This window comes from Mesoplodon mirus (assembly GCF_964341445.2).
Source record: "Mesoplodon mirus genome assembly, chromosome: 9".
NCBI lineage: Eukaryota > Metazoa > Chordata > Mammalia > Artiodactyla > Ziphiidae > Mesoplodon > Mesoplodon mirus.
This window is the reverse complement of record NC_138985.1, coordinates 28,907,449-28,931,143: the sequence shown is the minus strand read 5'-3', so window position 1 is coordinate 28,931,143 and position 23,695 is coordinate 28,907,449. Positions and strand designations below refer to the sequence as shown.

At 59.4% G+C, this 23,695-nt stretch overlaps 1 protein-coding gene and 1 long non-coding RNA gene across 3 annotated transcripts; one reads left to right on the top strand and one right to left on the bottom strand.

The window, feature by feature from the left end:
- Window positions 1-33: 33 nt before the first annotated feature.
- Window positions 34-11,795, bottom strand: AEBP1 (AE binding protein 1). 2 transcript variants are annotated; one of them, XM_082633114.1, is made up of 23 exons: window positions 11,705-11,794; window positions 11,012-11,102; window positions 9,080-10,616; window positions 7,094-7,435; window positions 6,493-6,555; window positions 6,294-6,365; window positions 6,002-6,136; window positions 5,859-5,924; window positions 5,109-5,186; window positions 4,902-4,985; window positions 4,737-4,784; window positions 3,989-4,098; window positions 3,772-3,911; window positions 3,352-3,436; window positions 3,108-3,252; window positions 2,919-3,004; window positions 2,635-2,758; window positions 2,171-2,367; window positions 1,903-2,082; window positions 1,339-1,690; window positions 1,119-1,258; window positions 879-978; window positions 34-670 (listed from the first exon to the last, which is right to left on the bottom strand). In XM_082633114.1, the coding sequence occupies exons 3-23, from the start codon at window positions 9,330-9,332 to the stop codon at window positions 66-68; spliced, it is 3,405 nt and encodes a 1,134-aa protein (XP_082489240.1). In that variant the 5' UTR covers window positions 9,333-10,616; window positions 11,012-11,102; window positions 11,705-11,794; the 3' UTR covers window positions 34-65. The 2 variants fall into 2 exon arrangements, with proteins under 2 accessions (XP_082489240.1, XP_082489241.1); XM_082633115.1 differs by lacking the exon at window positions 5,109-5,186 and having other exon boundaries at window positions 11,705-11,795.
- A 1,424-nt stretch (window positions 11,796-13,219) lies between these two features.
- LOC309810837 lies at window positions 13,220-18,218 on the top strand. The gene is made up of 3 exons (XR_014295061.1): window positions 13,220-13,355; window positions 14,098-14,204; window positions 18,022-18,218. It is a non-coding gene; the product is annotated as an uncharacterized lncRNA (long non-coding RNA).
- The last annotated feature ends 5,477 nt before the right edge of the window (window positions 18,219-23,695 follow it).

Sequence of the window (23,695 nt, the reverse complement as noted above, 5' to 3'; positions counted from 1 at the left end):
TGGCCGCTGAGCAGGCCAAGGCAATGTGACTACTGGTGCAAGCTCGCGCGTTGGCAGACCTGTTCTCAGAAGTCCCCGAAGTTCACTGTGTAGGTCTCAACTGTGGTGAAGGGGATCTCCTGGCCCGTGACCATCTCTCTCTCCTCCTCGCCCTCCTCGGGCTCCAGCTCTGTCCCAAACTCCGTCACCACCTCCGTGTAGGTCTCGGTCTCTGACTCCTCCCAGCCAGCTGTGGTGTCGGGTGGAAGGTGCCAGGGCCCCAGGGTAGAACTCGGGGCGGGGGAGGGGGCGAGGGAGGGGGTGGGGAGCAGTGTCGGGGGGGTGGGGGGCGACGTGGGGACGGTGGCCGGGCTGGTGGTGGCGTTCAGGCGCCGGAGCCGCATCTGTTCGCGCATGCGCAGCCGGTACTGCAGGCGGCGGCGTTGCATGCGCCGCTGCTGGGGGGTCATGGGGCGCGACGGGTCGATATGCGGGATGGGCCGGTTCCCGTTCATGGCCATGATCTCCCGGATGCGCTTCCAGTTGGAGCGAGCCAAGATGAAGTTGCACTGGGTGGCCCCGATGTCGTAATCCACGTTGCAGGTCTTGGAGCTCGGAGTGTAGCTCTCCGCGTGGGCCGTCACGCGGTACTCCCCCGGGTTCAGGATGCGCCAGTAATCGCCACCACTTGCTGCAGAGGGAGGACGGGTTCGGCTGCCTAGGAGTGCCCCCTCCCAGGCCCCAGTCCTCCTGTCCGAGATCCCCCTAGCCCTCCCTCTGGGGGGCTCCAGAGGAGCAGGGACGTGCTGGGCAGGCCAGGCTTGCCTTGCCAACGGCACGTACAGATTTGGTGCCCTGCCTCGGGAAGCGGAGCGGCGTAGAGGTGTGCACTTGTGTACCTGTCTTCACTCCGTGGTTAATGCCGCTCACGGAGATGGTGGCGTTGGCGATAGGGATGCCCTGCTCGTCCGTCACAACCCCCTTGATGCCGCGGTGAACCTGCAGGGGAGGCAGGGCGGGTGTCCACATGGAGAGCCCGCTGGGTCTGCTGCTGCCCTGTCCCGTGCAGGGGTCTTCACCACCCTCTCCCCAAATGCTGCCCCACTCCTCCGCCTGCCCCCCGCCGGCAGCCCCCACACCTGCTCCATGAAGGTGAGCAGAGCTTCCTTGTTGTTCTCCCACTCTCGGGGCAGCTCACTCTCGTGAGGGAACTTGTCGCAGCCCAGGTAGATGGAGAGCTCCAGGCAGTTGGTGTGCAGGTAACTGAAGTCGTTGATAGCTGGGCAGGACAGACACAGAGCCGCAGTCACCCCTGCCCACACCAGATGCCCCACCGCAGACCCTCCCAGGCTGACTCACTCCCAGAGCGGGGTTTCCACTTGGCCCCGTTGACGATGCCCATGCCGCCAGTGTAGTCCTGCGCTTGGCACCCTCCCCGGTAGGGCTCGGTCATGGTGAGGTGGGTAGAGGCGAAGGAGATGGCCAGCCAGCGGAAGATGGCGTGGTCTGGGGTCTCTTGGGCCTCAGATGCCTCTTCCTCGTCCTCTCCCCGGGCGGCTGCCATGGCCGCGGCCAGCAGCTGCTCCTGGCTGGGCGTGCGGGCCATGTCATAGGGGTAGGACACGAGCCGCTCACCGCCGTTCAGGTTCGCTCCCAGCACGAAGGGGTTCTTCTCCATCCAGGCAATGATGGCCCGGACCTCCGTGGACACCTAGGGTGGCCAGTATGTGAGGCGTGGGCCCCAGCCTCCGTCACCCTCCATATAGACCCCATACTGGTACTCATGCCCCCTCAGTCCCTCCAAGGCCCTGCAGTCTCAGCGCCCGGGCTGGGTAACCCACAGCCCACCCCCAAGTCCAGAGCTCCAGGACCCCAGGGTCCGGGCTGCTCCCACAGGCCCTGGTGGCCAGGCTGTGGCCTCACCGTGGCGTCTGGAGACAGGTAGTGTTCAGGGATGGGCAGGTTATTGTTGGGGACCCGGTAGGGGACCCATTTTCTCTCCTCAGCTCCCCAGAGCACAGAGTTGAGATCCGGGAAGTCCTCATAGATGTCAAAGCCCTCCTCGGTCCACAGTCCCAGCGCCCAGTTCCCAAACTCTGAGCCCTGGGGGAGCCGGTGGGGGTCAGCATCAGCAGCCCACCCCCAGCCCTGCCCCACCCTGGCCCCGCCCTGACCCCCTTCCCTCACCCACCATCTGCGCTGCCACCTCGTAGCCGTCAGGGTTCATCGAGGGCACCAGGTGGATGCGCGTGTCATGCACCAGGCTGCGCACGCGCGGGTTCCCGTCTCGGTACTCGCGGCACAGGTACTGCATTAGTAGCAGCAGCAGCTCTCGGCCTAGCACCTCGTTGCCATGGATACCAGCTGTGTAGCGGAACTCAGGCTCCCCTGCAAGGGCAGGAGCCTCAGCAACCAAGCAGCCTCCCGAGGCCTGAGGCCCAGGAGATCTGAGGAAGGACCCAAACTGGCCTCACCCCCAGGGGGGTGAGGGTGGCTGAGGACTGTAGGGCCCAGCAAGGGGCTCCAAAGACAGGTGGGAGGTGGTGAGCTGGAAACATCAACAGCACAGACCCAGCTACAGTGCCAGGGCCTTGCCTCTATAATCTGTTGGGCGTGGGGAGGGCCAGGCCTCCAGGGGTCTGTCGGGGCCCTCACCCAACTCGTGATCCCCGGGGTTGTCCGAGATCTCCATGGCGTAGATCTTGAGCCCACGCGAGCTCTTCCCTAGGCTGTATGTGCGGGTGATAGTGGGGCACTGCTCGTTCACCACCTTCATCAGCTGCGTGCCAGAGAAGACACAGAGTTACGCAGCCCACCTACTCCCGCCACCCCCAGCCCACCCCCAGTGACCACACCTCTCCCACAGCCTGGGTCTGCTCTATGGGGAGGCTCCCGTTAGCCCTGAGCCCAGTCCGTGGCCTCAGGACAAGCACCCCAACCTGGCGCATGTCCTTATAGCTGTGGTGCCGGAAGTCCAGGTCGTCGGTGGTCAACACCTCGTTCTGTGCGTAGTAGCTGTGGACAGCTGCAGAAGGTGGGCAGGCAAGGGCCTTGAGCTGGCCACCTGCCAGCCCACCGCGGGTTGCCCCAGCTGCCCATCCATGACCCTGCCAGCCCCCTGCACTCACGGGACATGGGGCACCCCAGCACCTCCAGGCGCATGCATAGGCTGCCGTTCCAGGTGAGTGGGTAGACGCGGATGAAGCGGGCCACCACTGGCTCCGGGAGCTCGCTGAGCACGGGTGTGTCCTTGTCCACGTTCCCATGGAAGGTCTGGGAAGAGGCAGGCCTCAGAGCAGCCCCCAACCCCAGCCGAGAGCCCACCTGCGGTTCAGACGAGGGGCGTATAGAGCCGAGGGCTCAGGTGCCCACCATTTCCTCGTAGCCGTTGGTGTACATCACCCATGTCTGGCTGTCATTGCTGAAGCCCACGAAGAAGGAGGTCACGAAGTCGTCACTGGGGAGCGGACGGCGGTCAGGGTAAGGCTGCTCTCCCCGCCCCAGGTCCAGGCCCTCAGGCGGCCTGAGCCCCCTCTTCTGGGCCCAAGAACCTAAGAGCTAGCAGGTGTGTGGTGTTGGCCCGGATGTCAGGAGAGGCTGCCATGCCCGCTGCGTGGCCGTGGGCGATTGGTTTGCTTATCTGGACCCAGGGAACCAACCGGCCATAACTGAGGAGTGGCGGTGGTGGTGGTGGGGACCCTGGAGGGCCCACTGGAAGGTTCTGAATGGGACTCAGAGCTGTGCCTGGAGCCACCTGCCCCCACCAAGTGCCTGTGAGCCTGGTGGACTTACTGGATGCTGGAGTCGCGGCCCTGGGTGATGACGCCCGTGAACTTGGTGGCCCTTCTGGTGTCCACCTCGATCCACTGGGTCTGAGAGTCGTCCTCGGCACACCACGCCCCGTCGTAGTAGTCGTCCTCAGTGTCGCCGGCCTGTTGGGGACAGCAGGGGGGCTGAGCAGGCAGGGAACCCCTACCCAGCTGGGAGATGGGCCCGTCCCGACACCCACCTGCATGTTGAGCCGGCCACGCTGTGCCCCTAGGCCGTGGCGCAGCATGGAGGAGGACCGGATCTGGTTGTCCTCGATGCGGTGTGACTCCATCCCGATGGGGGGGCACTCTGGGGACATGGCACCCCAGGCTGGTGGTCCCCTGGCTCTGTCCCTCCTTCCACCGAACCCAGAACGGAGGAGCCCAGCGCCCACTTCCCCTCACATTAGGGGGCGCCAGTCCGGGCAGCTGTGCCCCAGCCTGTGCTTCCCCACCCTGAGCCTCAGCTTCCCCCTCTGGAGAATGGGCTGATGATGCCAGGCTCCAAAGGGCCATGGGGCTCACATGAAATCACAGGGACAGCCACCCCAGGGCCTGGCCAGTCCCAGGCACTGTCTGCATCGGGGCCATCTGCACACCTGCCTTGTGCCCCGAGCTCTGTCCCCTGGGGTCAGGCCCAGGACAGAGACACTCCAGGGCCTCTCCCTTTCGTGTCGCAGGACTTTAAGAGCAGGAAGGGGCTCTGGAGGCCTGGAGTGCCAACAGGAAATCTGGGTTTGGGACCAATGTGTGGCCTTAGGTGGGTCACATGCCCCATCACTGTCACCCTGCGGCCATGGCACGGCCCCAGAGCCGTCACACCCGCCCTACAGCCTCCATACACGCCCACGGCAGCCCCGGCGCTCGTAGCCATGCTGTAGCCCTCAGAGCCACCCCCAGCCCCCCGCACCTATCCCGCTCCCCCGAGCCCCCCAGCGCCTCACTCACTGAGTTTCTCTGCTGGAGCCCACTCCTCCAGCTCACCCTTCCGGGGCCCTGGGGGTAACAAAGGGAGGAGGTGGTGCTGAGGGTCCCAGAGCAGCCGGGGGTCTGGCGGACCTCTCACGGGGACCCAGGTTGTGTGGGCCCAGCCCCCAGCCCCCAGAGACACACCTTTGTGGTCCTTGCCCTTCTCCACAGTCCATTTGTCGTCCGTCTCCTCCTCCTTGGGCCTGCTGCCCTCCTTTTTGGGTTTCTCTGAAGGGTAGAAGCGGGGAAGGGCCTGTCGGCTTAGCCCCAGGCTAAGGGGGGGCTTCAGGGGGCAGGTGGGGTGGGGGTCAGGCCTGCACGGGGCGCTGGGGGCAGCCTGGTTCCACTCACTCAGCCCCTCCTTCTCTTCATCTGTTTCCAGGCCAGGGTCAGGCTTCCGGGGCCTGGGAGGCCGGAAGAAATAGTCCACTGTGGGGAGGGAGAGCCCTGATGAGATGGCCCACCACGAGCCGGGGCTCCTAGCTTCACAGGAGCCCAGTGGGCCGGGCCGGGCACGCGGTGCGCAAGGTGAGGAGGTGAGATCAGGGTGGGCCTTAAAGAGTCCAGACGGGCTGGGACGAGGAGGGAGGGTCCTCCTGGAGGGGGAGGCTGCTTGGGCACAGGTGGGGTGAGCGAGACCCCGGGGAAGTCACCAGCCTGGCCTCCCAGCAGGGCGTGGCCCGGAGAAAGGTGGGGAAAGGCTGGGCAGGGAGTGGGGCACGGACATCGGACATGCCCTGAAGGACTGGCACCTGTGGCGGGAAGGGGGGTCTGGAGGGCTGAGCTGGGGCCAAGGCGTTGATGGGGACCGGGCCAGGAGGAGGGGAATGGGGTCCAAAGGGGCCGGGAGCAGGAGGGAGCGGAAGGCGGCATGGGAGTCCCGAGGGGACAGGGGCGAGAGGTGGCCAGGACCGGAGCTCGGGGGGCCCGGGAGTGAAGCCCACTGGGGCTCAGGGCGATGGGGGGAAGAGCGAAGTCGGGAGCCAGGAAGACCCAGCCTGAGGGAGGAGATCGGGGAGGGCGGCCAGGTAACTGCCACCGAGCTGGAGGTACAGGCAGCCCGACCTTGGGATGCAGAGGGCAGGGGCCCTAGGCACTCACTGTCCTCGTAGTTGGGGATCACGTAGCCGTCCCCATAGTTGGGTGGCAGCGGCTTCAGAGGCGGCTCTGTGGAGGTGGGAGGCAGGGGTGAGCCAGAGCCCCCTCGCCTGGCACCCTGCCCCCCAAGTCTGCCCGCATCCTACCGATCCTCTCCTCTGGGGCCTCGAACCCCCGCCCAGGCGGCTCAGCCTTCTCCTCGGGGGGCTCGGGCCAGAGCCTTTCCGGCCTTCTCCTGCTGGGGGGTGGCCTGGGCTGCTTCTGGCGCCGGATGTACTCAACTGGGGGAGAGGGGGGAGCTCTGAGCCGGGCCAAGGCCAGGGAGGGTGGGGCCTCCAGGTGGACGGGCACGAACCCGGGTGGCCGGGGGGGGGGGGGGGGGATCCAGGTGGGGAGGCGGGGCCGGTGGGGCCTCGCAGATGGCAGGGTCCTACTCACAGTCTTCGTAGTCCTCCCGCTCTATCTGGTCGTTGTAGTCCAGCGTGGGCTGCTCCGTCTCCTCCTCCGGCTCTGAGGGAGAGTGCTTGTGGCCACCTCATTGAAGACACTCCCCGCCGCCGCCACCCAGGCCCACCCTGGAGACCTAGCAAGCCAGGGCGGTTGGTCCCCTGAGGCCAGGTGGCCGGCGCCCACTCACCAGGCTGGCGCTCCACGTCGGTCTCTCCTGCTGGGCCTTGCCAGGGATCTGGGAGGGGCCCGTCTGCAACACAAACCCCAGGAGCAGGTGGACGGGAGGCCCGCCCTGACCACTGGCTGCACAGCAAACCTCCACGAGACCTGGGCCCTGCCGACACCCCCTGAACAGCTCACTCCCGGGAGGCTCGGGCTGCTCCAGCCCTCAGCACCCTGCTGGCATTTCCGGGGGGCCGGAGAGCTGGACGACTTTCTGGGGAGCCCAGGCCCTGCTGTCTGGGAGGACCTGCCGCAAAGCTGCCCCAGCAGGCGGGCACCCTGCAGGCTCAGAGCCCAGCGACACTGTGGGCAGGTGGCTCTGGATGGGGCCCAGGGGACAGATATGAGGACGGTGGAGAGCAAGCCCCCCAACGAGGCTGCCAAGCCCTCCCTCCCCAGGAGAGGAGCAGCACCGAGGGAGGGACAACAACGAGGCCACAGCGCCCACCCAGTCTGGGGGCTCTGAGGGTCTGCGAGAGGCAGGGCCTCAGGTACCCGCCCTCAGCCCCCTCTCCCTGCAGCCCAACAGGTCAGAGCCCCACAGTCTCAGAAGACCCAGCACACACCTCCCTCCTGGGGCAGCTCCTCAAGGCTGGGGCTGGCAATTGGGGGCAGTGGCCACTTCGGGCTTTCGGAGGGGGTTGGGATGGGGGCCTTCTTCCCAGCCAGAGGCCTCTTGGTGGCCTTGGGTGGCTTCTCCTTAGGCTTCTTGGTGGCCTTGGGTGGCTTCTCCTTGGGCTTCTTGGTGGCCTTGGGTGGCTTCTCCTTGGGCTTCTTGGTGGCCTTGGGTGGCTTCTCCTTGGGCTTCTTGGGCGGCCTGGAGGACGCCTCCGGGGGCTGCTTGGTCGCCTTGGGGCTTTTGTCCTTCTTTCCTTTCTTCCCTTTGTCTTTGGCTTTTCCTGGAGGTGCTGTTCAAGATGCAGACTCAGGTAAAATCAATGAAGAACCCCCTCTGTGCCCCATGTGCCCCCCCACCCCCTGCAGGGTGCCTACAACTTGGGCAGAGGGGCTGCTGTTAGTCCTGCATTTCCCAGATGGGGGAAACTGAGAGGTTAAGCCACTTGCAGTCATGGCAGAGCTGGGATTGGCTTTCTGTCACCACCACACCTTGGCCTGGGTGGCTCAGCTTCCCAGGGGGTAGGCCCTCGTCCTCCCATCTGCCAAAACCTCCAGAGAAGCATCTCCCAATCCACTCTTCCACCATACGGCCCCTTGGCCAGTCAGGGCCCACTATTCTGTGCTGGGCACAGAGGGGCAGAGAGGTGACTAAGCCATCCAGGCCTGGGGAGAGTGCGCAGTCTAAAGGGAGAGGCAGTCTCATCCCTGCCAACTGCCACACAAAGTAAACGGCATGGGCCCGGGGCCTCTCTGAAGCTAGAAAAGCTTCAAAGAAAAGGGACACTCATGGGCTATCCCCTATCCAGGGGTAAGGAGTCTGGGGTGGGTTGGAAGCCATAACCATAGGGGGTCCTGAGGCCACACAGAGGACAGAGGGATTGGTGGGCACTGCAGCTGCTCGCCCATCTCGGAGTCTGAGGGAGGCAGGAAGCAGGGGCAGGGCCTAGGGCTGCCTGTAGGAATCCTCCAGGCCCCTGAGCAAATGCTGTTGAAAATGTAATGGAGGAATGGGGGCCACATGACCGAAATACTGGAAAATCTACACAACGCAGACAGGAGAAACAGAGCTGCCACAGCAGCGTGCAAGAGGCCGGGACAGCAATCTCGACCGGAATGGCGGGGGAGGCCGAGATGGGTCCCAGGGAGGAGCCAGGAAAGATCTAGAGCGGGATGAAGGAGGGGCTGCTGACCTCAGGAATGATGGATGGTGCCCTGGAGTCTCCTGGGAGAGAGATCAGCAAGACCCTTGCCCACCCTCCGGAAGGTCACAACAAACAGCTAAGATTTATTGACAACTGATTATATAAGAAGCACTAGGCTAAATGCTTTGGTGACGCATCACCTCGTTTAATTTTCACAATAACCCAGGACTACTGCCCAGTGCTCCTGGAAGCCTTGTGGAGACGAGGGTCTTCTGCAATGCCCTCCCCCGGCTCTGTGCTCCTGGAGTAGGAGGCCAGGCAGCAGGGTGCTGGGGATCCTTCCCAGGGAAGGCTGGAGGCTGGGACTCTGGCAGTGGTGTGGGCACGGCCAGTGTGTGCCACAATCAGACTGAGTGGCCCCATTAGGACGGCAGGGCCGTTCCCGTTCAAACTGACCTGGGCAGGGGGCAGCAAAGTCCCCAGTTAGTTCATGTCTAGTCCCTCTGGGGGTTTGGGGCTGTGCATGACGGATTGGGAGGACCCAGTTCCACTGGGCAGTGGACCTGCTGGATGCGTCTCCAAACCCAAAGAGCTCCAAGCCAGCACTGACCTCTGCCTGGCACAGTGTCCCGCCAGATATCTGGGCTCTCTTGTGCCTTACAGAGCCATTCCTCAAGCTGGGCAGACTGGACCTCGGCCAGACACCACCTAGGCCCGCCATTCAAGCCTGAGGGGCAGGGCTCCCCGAGGCCCCCCATCACACCAAGGGCCACCCCTACCCGGTGCTCTTACCCTCTTCGGCCACCCCCGGACGCGCCCCCGGCTTGCCCCCTGTCTGGGCTTTGCGGACGGGAAGGGTGGGTTCAGGGGGTGGTGGGGCCTCCACGTCGTCCTCCCGGGGCTCGGACTCCAGCTCCGACAGGAAGCCCTCGAGGAACTCCTCGATCTCGTCGTCGGTCAGCACAGTCTGCGGGCGCCCCCCGGGGCACAGTGCCAGCAGCGCCAGGAGGCAGCCGAGCAGGGGCGCCCCGCGCAGGACCGCCATGGTCGCGGCCCGCACGGGGGGCGGGGGGTGGGCCTCCGGGGAGGGGCGGGGGGGGGCGCTCCGGGGAAGGGCGCTGAGGGCTCCGGAACGGGCAGTGGCTCAGGGATCGGTGTGGGCTCAGGGATGGTCTGGGTGGCGGCGGCTGGGAGCTCAGGTCCCGCGTGGCGCGCTCCCGCGCGGACCGCCTTCTCCAAAGCGCCAGTGGCGGCCGGGGCGGGGGTGCTGGGGCTTCCGGAGCCGGCTCCCCCCACCCCCGGGGAAGGAGGAGGAAGAGGAGGAGGAGCCGGGCGTGGACGGAGGGGCTGCGGGGGGAGCCGAGCAGTCCCGGCGCCTCGCGCGCTTGGCACTTCCCGGAGTGGGAACTGCGGGCTGTGTCCCTGGCCGGGCCCGCGCCTTGGAAGGAGGGCCGCAGGGAGGGAGCGTCGGAGGGGATGCGAAGTCCAGAGGGTGCGGGTCGGAGCGCTCCGATGCCCCTGCCCCGCGCCGTCTGCGACACCGCCCCCAAGCCGGACGGGAACTGGAGGCGAGATGCCCCAGAACCGGCTGGAGGTGAGCGGGACCCCCTGATGGCAGAGCCAAGCCACGAACTCAGGCCTCGGGGACCCTCCCCATCTCGGGACCCGCAGAAGTGTCCCCACCTATCCTTTCCTCCCTCTGGAGCCTTGGCCTGGCGCCAACTGTCACCAGCCTTCATTCAGATATCCAGCTAACCTCCCCGGTCCATGAGAGCCGGGCCCTGTGCTGGTCCCCCTGGGAGGGACCACCCTTTGGGAATTCACTCTCTAGTGAGGGGGACAGGTGCACAACCGCCCTCAAGGCAGGCTAACTGCTCTGCTGGGGGTAGGAGCCCCCATGTAAGATTGCCCCTCCCCTCCCAAGGGACTGACATACTAGGTCAAGTTTGGAGGGGGAGTCAGAGATGGAGCAGGGAGGGACGAGATGCCTTTCAAGTTGTATTAAACTGTATGTGTCATTCATAGGAATGGGCTGTCAGGGGTGTGGAGGGAGTCAGCGCTCACGCAGCAATTTCCATACAAGCTCAGGGGCTTCCTGCACTCTCAGCAGCAGAGGGCGGGATCCCAGATGAAGAGCCCAGCACGGAGGTGGGAGGTAGCAGCTGGCTTATGTGGCGCCCCTTCTAGCAGATGGTCCAGCCTCAGGTGAAGCCAGGTCAGATCAAGCGGACATTGTAGGGGCGGTGCGTGTGAGCCCAGCTCCGCGTGGAAGGTGTAGGGGCCACGAAGGCATGGGAGATCAGACACTACCCCTGAGGACATGGGCCAGCTGGCAAGAGAGGATGGGTACCTTCAACCAACGAACCTGGGTGCTGGGACCTACCACAGGAACAGTTCACTCACCACCCAAATAGGAGCCACAGATGTTTGCGGTCGGTTCCCCTCCCCTACGGTTTCTTTTACTATTTCCCCGCAACAACGAACAGTTCTTCACCTCTAGGGGTACACTGCTTTCCAAACAGCTGAGATCCCAACCAGGACAAACAGACGTTCCTCTCCTTCCTCTTACCAGAACCCAGTTTTTTAAAACTGTGTTTACCGTAGCTCCAGCTACCATATGGACCAGCCTCAGCAGGGGCATGTAGATGGGGTAGTCAGAGAATCCCAGGATCGATTAGTAATGTCTGCCATAGGTGTTGGCTTAGGGAGTTACGCCATGTGTACCTGGTGTTTCCATAAGTCTTCCCCAAGGGCAAATGTTGGCTGGCCCCAAATGGGCATGACACCTAAGGCCAGAGCTCCCAGAACGTTCCTCCTTGATGGGATGAGCAAGCAAGAAAAAGCACACCTGGAGCCCATGGGCCAAGTTTAGTAGCAGTCAGCCCTGAGCCAAGGTTTGGGTCAGTTGGGAAAACCCAGGAGAGCCTGAGATGATGAACAGGCAGCAGCCAGGGAGCATCGTGGGAGCTGCTGGCTCAGCCTGGGACTGGGGGCAGGACCCAGGGGGCTCTCCCTTTTCTCACCACTTTCTTTCAAGGCCCTTCCTTTGCTGCTCACTGGTTTGTACTTAGAAAGGTAGTGGGACTATGTCAAGAGCTGGTCCCTACAGTCAAATCCCAGCTCCGCCCTCCTGGCCATCTGATCACAGCAAGTAACCTCACCGCTCCCCGTGGCCTCACTGCCGCAGACCAAACAGGGACTTTGCACATGCTGTGTGCCGAGCGCAATTTCAGCACTCGCAACCCAGCAGCTCCCAGTTCTAGTCAGTTCCCTTAGGAGACCAAGACCCACCTGGGCTCTCGGAGCATGCCCCCCTACCCCCCCCACCAGTTGGGCCTCCTTGTCCCTGTGCTGTCCTCGCCCTGCCGTGTGTACCCAGGCTGGTCCTGGCAGCAGTAGGATGAAGAAAGCTCTTACCCATAAATGTCCTCTGCGAGCCTCTGAATCATCGTTCTCGAAACTTTTGTCTTGGAATTTGTTCTGTTGCCCCCAGTTGAGTGTGTCAAATAGGGAGGCCCAAGGCTGGGGGGGTGGGTGGTGGCGGCTATAGAACGTCACTTCCCTGGGAACAGCTCCCGAGTTCAGCTGGCTCACACATGGATCAGATTTGGGCTCCACATCCTCTGCCAGGGAAAATAGAAGCCCTCAGAAAATTAGAAAGAAATAGAAAGAGCCTTCTCCTCAGTCACGGTGAGTCACCAACAGAAACATGAGCAAAGGCCTGTGGGGAGCTGGGCTCTGGGGTGGGGTGGGCAGGGAGTTGGGGGCCCCCCTGCCCCCTCCCACCCGAGAGTCTGGGCAGGTGGAGGGAGGCAGTGCCTGCTCTCTTTGCTGGGCCAGTATCTTCCCTCGGTGGGCAGGGCTGGGACTCCGCTTAGCTTTAAGACCTGCACTCAGGAAATCCCGCAGACCTAGGCCCATCAGGACCTGTCATCTAAACCAAACTCCCCAAGGGCAACAGCCCAGGCCGGGAAGAGGCAGGCCAAGAGGTGGGAAGCTTGCGGCCTCCTGTGGCTGCCTTTCACCCTTCTGGGGTCCAGGCCCCCTGCCAATGGGTGAGGTGTCTGTACCCATGTCCAAGGGCTCTCCTGAGCTAGTCTGGGAGTCTGCTGGACATCCTGGGTCCCCTCACCTCCAGCTTCCTAAGAGAAGGCTGGGCCTTTCCCTCCTATGGAGTGAGGCCTACCCTAGGGGCTGCAGCAGGACTGGGCTTACAGGCAGAGACAAGGCGACATCTCACCCTGGTGGACCTACCCTTGCTGCTTCCAGAGTTGGGCAGCAGAGTTCCTGGGGGAGCCTGACATGGGGTGTGTGTGTGTGTGTGTGTGTGTGTGTGTGTAGTTTTCCTACAGCCTTGTGAGGGTCAGCCTGGTGGAGCCCACAGATGCAAGGGTGGGGAGAGGAGGGAGCGTGGCCTGCACTCTCACTTCTGACCAGGCTGGGGTCGGTCCTGTTTAGCTCACAGGCCAAGAGCTTACCTCTGAGGGCCATTGAGAAAGAACCATATGCCAGGAGGGCTGCCTGCCAGAGTGGGAGGTCCCCAGGAGAGACCCCTGGTTGGGGGCCGAGGTGCCCGTGCTTGGGGTCAGGAGCAGGGGCATTACAGAGGTCTGCAGAGACCCATCTGGGAGGAGTGGTGCAGGGCAGAGGCCCTGCGGGCTGCAGCGAAGGGCGGGGTGCAGGGGGCGATGGCGGTGGGGGAATGTGGACATGTAGGCAAAGCTGTCACATGGGGGCTTTGCCCCTGTCAGTAATGCCCTCAGCGGGGCGGGGGTGGGCGGGGAGCCAGAAGTTCCCACGTTGGGAAGGGGGTGAGCAGCTGGAACGGAAGTGGAACCCACCCTTTTCCCACTATGGCGGGGTGAGTCCCACAGGGATGAGAAATCGAAGCTTTGCTGTAGGTCAGCCTTGCCTTGTTAATGCTTTCATATGCGATAGCTTCCTGCATGAAAAGAAGAACCCAGGATGGACCTGGAGCAGGAGGGAGAGGGGCTTTCCTGCTTCCTTCTGCCCATCCGAGAAGCCACACTTAAAACTATGACCTTGAATAACTCGGTTTTCTCAGGCTGTAAGTTGGGGGGAATGGCTCCATGACCACTAGCAGCCCCCGCCCCTGTTAGGAAGGGTCTCCCATTCAGACAGGCCTGGTCAAGCAAGGTTAGCCTCTTGTCTTTGTAGATCAGGCAGTTTGGATCTCGAGGCAACTCTGGCTGGAGCCTTAGGAGGCATGAGGGTCAGTCTCATCCCTGCGTGGGCCCCAGGTGACCTTGATCCCGTTCCCCTCTCCCACCAGACCTCAGGGTGGGAACCCTGAGGTCACTACAAACCTAGTGACCACACCTCCGCACGAGATGGAGAGATGATGGAGTGGCCCCATCCGAGCACTCACTCTCCGCGTCCAGGGAATGAGGGGGGTCCCCGGAGGAGGGTGCCCCGAACCCTGGGTGGCCTCTCCCTAAATACAGGCCCTAATGGGAAGACCCATGCTCTGGGACTCTCAGGGAACTCATCCATTCTAAGGGTTTCAGCAGAGTCTCTGCACCCAGGGGCACCACTCCTCAGCTTCCTGAGTACCTGAAGAGATGCCCCCAGGCCGTCCTTCTAGGACTGCCAGCCGTGTCGGCAGGAGACTGCCTCATCCCATGTCACTGTAGCCTGAAAGTCCATGATCTCATCACCCTCCACTTCCTAGTTCTCAGCCCGTCCCTACCCTGCCACAGCACCAGCCCCCTCACTCTGGGTCCCCAGTGATCTAAGCACGTGTCTGTGGGTGTGTGCCCCTGACTGCGGCTCATTTGTTCACTGGGCAGGTCTCCACGGGGCTTTCAACAAGGTCCAGCCCTGAGCGTGGTCCAGAGGCCCAGCAATCATGGAGGTATCCTTCCTCTGAAGATGTTCAGGCCGGAGGAAACAGGATGTGAGTGGTTGGACCTCCAGAACAGAGGGCACAGGGGAGGGCATTGAACCCTGGGAAGTGGAGTCCTGCCCTGTGGGAGAAAGGGAAGGGGGATCCCGGCGGCGGAGACCCTGTCCCCCGGGCTCAGACTCCTCAAGTCAGTTGCCTGCATCTCAGGTCCCAGCACGTGGACAGTGGGCTGGGCAGTGATGGTGCTTTTAATGCTTGTAGAGTATATGCGCCATCTTGCCCCATTTTCAAGTAAGGAAACTGGGGCCCAGGGAGAAGTGATGTGTCCAGGTCACAGCATGTCAGTGACGGCATGTCTGTGAGGCCGGACCAAATGCTCTTTTCCATCCGATTACACAGCATCTGGCACCGGCCCACCAGGCCGCGGGGCTACCAGCCCCTCCTGCTGAGGCCCGAGTATCACCAAGAGCCACCCTGGTGCCTCAGCCTGGGCAGAGGTGGGAAACTCACCTGCCAAAAGGACCAGTGTGGCCCAGTTCTAACTGGGGCAGCCGCAGAACACTGGGGCTGGGAGCAGTAGCGGCAGAGCTCCTCCAAGGCTCCCGTGGCCTCCGAGGCAGCAACTCAGACCCGGCCCAGCTGGCCCAAATGAGTGTGTGCGGTGAGGTGGGGGTCAGAGTTGTACCTAGAAGGCTCTGGAAGGCTCTGGAAGCCGGGCCTCTGGACAGCAGGCCCTGGGATCAGGCACCAGCCCCTCCCAGTCTCCTGGAGTCCTGAGTTGGCCTCGAGGGACCAAGCGAGAAGGACCCAGGCCCATCCGGTCCTTCTGCCCCTCCCCCTCGGGGGAGGGCCCTGGAAACGCCCTCTTGTCTACAGTTTGGGCAACACCGGGGGATAAGTCTGCCCGGGCTCACCAGGAGGGTGGTTCCCAAAGCCATGGGACCTGGGGTCACCCAGACAGTGTCTAGCTGTCCGCACAACTGGCAGAATGATTTTCTTGGTTTCCAGCAACTTGAAAACCACATGTGATTTTCCATAGTCTGGTGCCCCCGTCCAGCTCCCCAGGCCCAGACTGCTGAGTGAGCAGAGTTCACCCGAATTCCTTCCACTCACCGCAGGACCCAGCCCCCGGGAGACTGGGGGGTCACCGCAGCCGCAGGGGGGCTGATGGGCTGAGGGGTGGGAGGCGGGCTTCCAGTGCCTGAGTAATTCTGCAGCCCGCAGACTGGGATGAGGACAAGGGCCGCGTGTGGCAGTGTCATGTGACAATCAGCCAGGGTTGTCCGGTTCCAAACAGGCTCTAGTGGAAAAAAGTATGCTGATCATCCCTCCCACCTTCACCTAAATTGACTCCTATGGATTGAAGATGTAGGTGTTGAAAGAGAAACTATCAAAGTAGTAAAAGAAAACACAGAAATCTGTGCTTATAATCTTCGTGGGGGAAGTCTTTCTAAGCAGAAACTGTAGAAGGATGGAGAATTTTGGTTGTGTAAAAGCGCTAGCTTTCTGTTCCGAATATCCTGAAAATGAAATTAACAGGCAAACAGAACACTGGAAATAGGTCCACAACCCCTAGGTCAGAAAGCGAACATTTTAGGAGCTGCCCGTGGCCTCAGAGCCTCTCTCCAAGCCTCGGTTTCTCTCCTCCGTACAGTGGGATTATACTGACCCTATCGCTCCTTGTGAAAAGGGCACAAGGATTCACTGAGAGAAATCTAGAAAGCTGTGCCTGAAAAATAGTAATTCTTTGATAAAGGGAAAACATTCTTTACATTTTTAAAGCTAATTTGACCTTGTTTCCATTTTTAAAAGTGAGCCCCGAGATACAGGCCAATTCACAAAAGAAGAAACATAAATGAGGACCTCCTTAGTGGACCAGTGGTTAAGACTCCACGCTTCCACTGCAGGGGGCACAGGTTCGATCCCTGGTCAGGGAACTAAGATCCCACATGCCACTAATAAACATATGCAAAAATGTTGACCTCATGAAAAATTATGCAAATGCTAATTAAAATACACTGAGTAGTACTTTTCCAATATCAAATTCTCAAAGATTAAAACCCTCCTGGTGGGCTTCCCTGGTGGCGCAATGGTTAAGAATCCACCTGCCAATGCAGGGGACGTGGGTTCGAGCCCTGGTCCAGGAAGATCCCACATGCCGCGGAGCAACTAAACTCGTGTGCCACAACCACTGAGCCTGCGCTCTAGAGCCCGCGAGCCACAGCTACTGAAGCCTGTGCACCTAGAGCCCATGCTCTGCAACAAGAGAAGCGACTGCAATGAGAAGCCCTCGCACCGCAATGAAGAGTGGCCCCCGCTCACTGCAGCTAGAGAAAGCTCGTGTGCAGCAACAAAGACCCAACGCAGCCAAAAATAAAATAAATAAATTTATTTTTAAGAAAACCCTCCTGGTGGAGGCGGTACCAGGAAATCACTGTCTGAGCACTGTCCTGCAGGATCATTTGGCTGCAGAGATCAGAAATCCCACTGTGAAGAGTAATTCTGTGTGTCCCCTGACTGGGCTAAGGGATGCCCAGATCAATGGTGAAACATTATTTCTGGGTGTTTCCGTGAGGCTGTTTCCGAAAAAGAGTCGCTGATCTGAATCAGTGGACTGAAAAAAGCAGATGGCCCTCCCCAGTGTGGGTAGCCCCAATCTCTGCTTGAGCTGGGACGTCCATCTCCTGCCCTCGGACATCAGCTCTCCCGGTTCTCAGGCCTTTGGGTTTGCACTGAACTGCACGACTGGCCACCCTGGGCCTCCAGCTTGCAGACGGCAGGTGGCAGCCTCCATGATCATGTGAATCAATCCTTCGTAATAAGTCTCTCTCTATACATGTATATGTATCCTGCGGGTTCTGTTTCTCTGGGGAACCCTGACTGATACACTCTCTAAAGCAGCTGAGCCCTGACAGGCAATCCCACAGGTGCCTGGTAGGACAGAGGGCCTCCACGTTCCCCTGCAGCCCAGCCTTCACTGTTCACCCAGACCCCTCCACACCCCAGAACTTCAGCCTGGACTTCAGCTCGATGCATTTCCCAGAGGGGACTTGGACCAGGCAACTGGACTCCACCCTATACCTTATTCCAATCAGCCGCTGGAGGGGTCGGCCGTGTGCCCAGATGTGGCTGCACTGGCCACCTTCCCCGGAGCCAGAAGAGGACCCGAGGCATGGGTAGGGCCTGGGCTCATCTTCTCAGGAAACTGGATGCCAGCCTCATAAATGAGCGTGTGCCCCAACATCTGCACCCCTCTGCCACTCCAAGGACAGATTTTCCTGTCCTGAGGTGCATTGTGACCTCAAGGTGGATGAAGCATGTGACTCTGGAGGTGACGAGCCTGGGATGTCCATCCTGTCCACAGGGGCTTTGGGGAATGAGGTGCTGCATTAGCCTCTGAGAAAGCCTCCCCTGGCCACCCCGCCCTCAGACTAATACAACACGTTCCTGAGTTAGTGGGAGGAAATCCCACCGACAGGTGGGCACGTCCTGCCTCAGGGGACGTGTTTGCTGTTCTTTCTGCCTGCAGTGTCCTTCCCAGCTTCTCACTGGAGCATCCCCAGTCGGCCTTCGTAAAACTTCAGCCCTCTCCTATATCTGCCAAAACAAACCATCCCACTCCCCTACTTTATTTCTGACATATTGACCCACTGGGCTATACTGATGGTGCTAATGGCTCCAGTTAAGTGGCCTCCCTGTGCCCATACCCTTTGCCCTGTGCCTTGTAACCTTGTAGGCCCCTCCTACTCTGACTATAGGCTTGGCCATGTGATGGCTTTGGCCAATTGGACAGGAACAAACTTGGTCCAAGGAAAGGCTTGAAAAAACACTTGAAGCATCCTCTCTCCCCTTCCCCACAACCTTCCAGAACGATGAGAGCACACCTGGGCTGTCCTGCTGGAGGACAAGACCACAGGGAACAAAGCTGAGACCATGCAAAACAGGCTGCCACAGCCAGTGGGACACAAGAAGGAGACCAGCGAGACCAGCCAAGCTGGGCTCAGATGGGCACTGCTGCCCAGACAGCTGGCAGGCAGGTGAGCTAATAAATGTGATTGTCTTAATCTGCTGAGTTGGGTGGTTGGTTACTCAGCAATAGCTAATACTCATCTCAGATGTTTATTATCTGTCTCCCTACCAGCAGTGCCAGCGTCGCAAGACCAAGGGATCAGGGGCTGTGATATTTCCTACGACAGCTCTCTGGCCCACAGAGGCCCTGAGTAAATATCTGTTAAATGGCTAAATACAGGATAAATACCATAACAGAATCTTGTGAGACAGACAACAGTCCTGGAGCTAGTCAGAACTGAGTGGAGGGTGGTACTGACACTGGTGAAGAGAATGGCAGTGGGTGAGCACCAAGGGGGTCTCGATAACTGATGCAGGTCCTGTCTGTGAGCTTTAAGACAAAGACCAGCTCAGAGTCCCCCTCCTTTCATTTTGTTGCTCCTCCATTCTCAGCATCTGGCTTCCATCTCATGATGCAAAACAGCTGCTTGAGATCCAGTCATCATTGCATCATCCCAGGCAGTAGAAAGGCATAGTAGGGCACAATCTCTTCCTTTAAGAACTTCTTCTAGAAGCTCACACAAAGCTCCAAGTTCATTCCACAGGCCTTGGCCAGAACTCAGTCACGGCCATACCCAGCTGCAAGGGAAACTGAGAAGTGTAGTCTTTTTTCTGACAGCCTTGTGCCAGCTAAATGTGAGTTCTGTTATTAAAGAAGAATGAGATAATAAATACTGAGGGATAATTAACAGTCTTTCCTACAGCTGATATTATTTTACTTTTGTGTCTGGTAAGATTGCTAAGATCTTAAAAAGGTGTTAAAAAAAAACCAAAACAACTAGCATCTGGTAGAGGGAGGTGTGAAAGCTGAAATCCCAGGAAAGTACAAGAAGCACATCGTGGTATCAGCCATTTTATAATCAGTTTGTGTGTAAGGTATTCACATTCTTGCATATTTGTCTGCAGACCTGAGCCAGAAGCCCAGCCAACAAAAACAAGAAGTGCTGACCAGCCCTGTAGGAGGAAGGGGACCCCTAGCAGGTATGCGTCCCCAGCTCCACAACCCCTGCCATTAGCGTGGAGTGTCAGAACGCCCACAAGGCCGCTGCAGCGCCCAGAGTTCTCAGTGTTGAAACCCATAGCTGCCGTCTCTATCCTGATCTTCCTCCTAAGAGCCAAGCTTCTCAAAGAAGTTGTTCACACTCATTTTTCCACTTGCTCAGTCCCAGGGAACTGTTCCTGCACCTGGCACTCTCACCAGGCCCCAGGGATCACCCAGAGCCACCAGAGGCCCCGTCGTGACCTCCTTCCGGTCTGGCTCGCCGTCCTCCTCCCCTGCTTCCATGGTGGCCTTTGCAGCACCGGTTCCCTCTCAGTACACACCACGCAGCCCTCACCCACCATAGGCCCAGACCCCTGCCCACCTTTTAAATCATCCACTGATAGTTCTTTGCACAAACACCATCCCAAAGAGAGAAAGGGTCAGACTCCATGTCTAGAACCCCAAAGACCTGGATTCTGGGAGATCACCATCCCATGGGCCTCCGAGGCCAGCCCTCAGGGTCTCCCACGGGGATGTATAAGCTCAGTCGAGCCAGCCCTGGGCCTCACAGGCTCACCTCGGGCACAAGGTCATCTCCTACTAAGAAGCACTTGCTGAGGGCAGTAAGAATAGGATACACGCATTTAGTGCCAGGAAGACTCGCCCAGCCAGAAAGTGTCCGTAGACTGGCTCCATGTGTGGGCGTGGCCACCCCAAGTCCACACAGGGAGGACCCGTGCCCTGGGAGCTTTCTCTCCAGCAGAGGAGACAGATGCTCCGGGCCAGTGGGCTGGGGGACATGCAGGGGACCCAGCCCGGACCGGGGGACCAGCAGAGGCTTTTGGAGGAAAGCGTGAGTGGGATGAACTAGGTGAGTCCCTGCAGGGAGGGGACGGTAACCCAGGAGCGGGGACTGGACACACGAAGACCCTGTTGTAGGGGCACAGCCGAGGGGATCTCAGGATGGGCACAGCGTGGGCAGGGGCCTGAGCACAGCGTGAGGCCCGGGTAGGTCAGCAGACCCCTGGAAGCCAACTTGCACTTGGATTCTGTGCTGTGGGCAGTGGGACTTCGTGCAGCTGAGTGGAGATGGGGAGGACAGAGGGGTCATGAGGGGTAGAGATGCCAAGCGGGGGAAGGTGCTGGGGCAGGACCCGCAAGACCTGGGCCCAGTGGATGACGGAGGAGCCAGCGAGGCTGCTGGTTGGGAACTGGTGGGTGGGAACCCAAGAAGGCCCACAGGAAAGTAGGTACAGGGAGAGGAGGGGTAGACCAGCATGGGGGCCTGCACTTCGGACAGCTGGTCACACGGTCCTGGAACCGGGACCGTGAACTTGGCTGTGTGGATGTGGGAGTGATGGAGGGGTGAGGGGGAAGCGCACATGCACCCAGGGAGTGTGTGGGGAGTGGGACAGCGACCCCAGCCCTTCCAGGGTTGACGAAAGGATCAGATGTTATGTGATGGTAGCCACTTTGCCCTAACCCCTGCCTCTTGAGATGCCACATCCCCAAATGAGCCTGTGCTCCTCACGGGGCTTGCAGGGCTTGCAGGTGGGCCCCGAGTGCCTGTGCCGGGGTGGACACACGGCGGTCCTGCCGACCTTGCTGCTGGGTCTGAAACCCTGCCAGCTGTGAGCCATTGGAAACAGGGGTGGGGCCTGGGAAGTCTCAGGGTGACTCCCACCCCACGCCTACACCCCTGCGGTCAGGAGCCCTGGGCTAAGCACCCCTACTGGGCCTTACTGCTGCTGGTTCTAGGTCTATCGAAAAGTCTTCTTGGGACTTCCCTGGTGGTCCAGTGGTTAGGACTCCGAGCTTCCACTGCAGGGGGCACTGCAGGTTCTGTCCCTGGCTGGGGAACTAAGATCCCGTAAGCCACGTGGCACGGTCAAAAGAAAACTCTTCTTATTACAAATCTCTTTATTATGCAGTCGGTGTGTGCTCATTGCAGGAAAATTAGAAAACACAAGTAGGCAAAATGACAAACTGACTATGATAAGTTTTGTTGAATTTCAAACTGTCTGGTCCCCCAGAGAGAACAAGTAACAGTTTGTGACATAATCATCCGGGAGTTTTGGAAACACATAGACCGGGAGTTCTGTGATGGAGCTAGGCTCCTTGGGTCACATCTGTGAAATGACAGAAAAAATATATATTAGTCTCTGCCCTCGGTTCCTGGCACAGAGCTCCTAAATCCCTTGGAATTTACTGGGTGGAAGGAGGATCTTTTGTTCTAATTCCGTGACTCTAAGTGGGTTCCTGGATGGCTTCAGGATCAGGGCTGATCACCAGAAAGATCAAGCCATGATAAGGAGCTTGGAACTTTCAGCCCAGCTGGAGATGGAGTTAATGATCGATCATGCCTGTGTGATGAAGCTGGCTATATAAAAATCCCTAAAGGTGGGGTTCAGAGAGCTTCTGGCTGGTGAATACATCCATATGATGGGGGCTCACCCCAACTCCACGGGGACAGAAGCTCCTGTGCTCGGGACCCTTCTGGACCTTGCCCTATCTATTTCTTCATCTAGCGGTTCACTCATATCCTTCAATATCCTTTGTAATAAGCTGGTAATCTAGTAGGTAAACTGTTTTCCTGAGTCCCGTGAGCTGTTCTAACAAATTATCAAATCGGAGAAAGGGGTTCATGGGAACCCCAGCTTATGGCCAGTTGGTCAGAAGCACAGCTAACAACCTGGACTCAGTGTTGGCATTTGAAGTGGAGGCGGGGCCAGGGGGGTCTGCCCTAACTCTGGTCAGTGTCAGAATTGGGTTGAACTTAGGACACCCAGCTGGTGCTGGAGAATTGCTGGGTGTGGAAAACCCACACATCTAGTGTCAGAAGTGTCATGTGAGAATAAAGAAGAACACAGGGGTGTTTTTCCAAGACAGCCCCAAGGCTGCTGTTCACCAGCCGTGCAAGCTCCAGCAAGTCACTTGACCTCTCTGTGCCTCTCTCTCCTTCCCAGCAAGATGGGAACATGGATGTCACCCACTGACAGGAATGTCCTGGGCCTCAATGAGCTGACACGTGTAAAGTGCTTACAACTGCTCCTGGCAGAGAACGCTGATCTCATTTTAAGTGCACATGCTTAAAAAAACATTTTATTATTGAAATTTCAAACATATCCAGAAGTGGAGAGGTGAAATGCCGAACTTTCCACCCCTGTCATCAAAGTTCTCAACTCAAGGCCCATCTTGTTTCATCTGTGTCCCACCCTTTCCTCCGCCTCGACATGATTTTGAAGCAAATCCCAGACATCATATGATTTCACCAGGAAATATTTTACTGCGTACTTCTAAATGAAAGGACGCCCTCTGCTTGCCTCTCAATCTCTCTCTCTCTCGCTCCACCATAACCTATGTTATTAGTGATAACTCTCAACCACGTTTCATTTTTCTTTTTAAATTAATTAATTAATTAATTAATTATTTGCTCCTTTGGCTCTTCGCTGCTGCGCGTGGGCTTTCTCTAGTTGTGACGAGCGGGGGCTACTCTTCGTTGTGGTGCGTGGGCTTCTCATTGCGGTGGCTTCTTTTGTTGCGGAGCACGGGCTCTAGGCGCACGGGCTTCAGTAGTTGTGGCACGTGGGCTCAGTAGTTGTGGCATGTGGGCTCAGTAGTTGTGGCGCATGGGCTTAGTTGCTCCGCGGCATGTGGGATCTTCCCGGACCAGGGCTTGAAGCCATGTCCCCTGCATTGGCAGGTGGATTCTTAATCACGGTGCCACCAGGGAAGTTCCCCCTGCCCTGACTTTAGTTCTCTCCATGGCACTTTGCCCTTCTCCCGTCCTCTCAGTTATCTGTGGCTGTGTGACAAAATGCCCAAAGCTGATTTGTCTTAAAGCAGCAGTGCTACATCATTCCTTACCACTCCGTGAGCCATTGCATGGGGGAGGAGTCGGCTGATGCCACGTGCAGGAGTCTGCTCACAGAATCGTGAGGAATGATCTCGCACCGCGGATTTAAGACGTCAGCCGGAAGCTGGTGTCCCGAGGGCTCCTGGTTCTCTATTCGCGTGGTTCCCAGCACCCACAGTGCAGCCCGAACTTCTTTCCGTGGCAGTTGCCTTCCAAGAGGGCAGAAATGGAAGCTGCAAGTCCTCGTCAGGCTGAGCCCACGCGTCCCACAATATCGCTTCTGCTGCCTTCTGTTGGTCCAAGAAAGTCCCAGGGCCGGCCCCCTATTAAGAGGAGGGGATAGACCCCACCTCTTGCCGGGGAGAGCATCAGAGGCACGAATGGAGAAGGGTGTGCATGCCGAAGGGATTGGTTCAGCCATGCCCTCTGTGCCCCATGGCACCACCCGGCACCGTGTGCATTCTCCTTATTTGTCTGTCTGTCTTGCCTCTACAAAAATGGAATGAAGGCAGGTCCTTCTGTGCATCTTATATCTGTACCCCCTGCACTTAGGGCAGATCTTGGGGCGCAACACAATTTTGTTGTATCAGTGGTTGAGAGGCTGGCTCAGAAGTCAAACAGCCACTGGTTAAATCA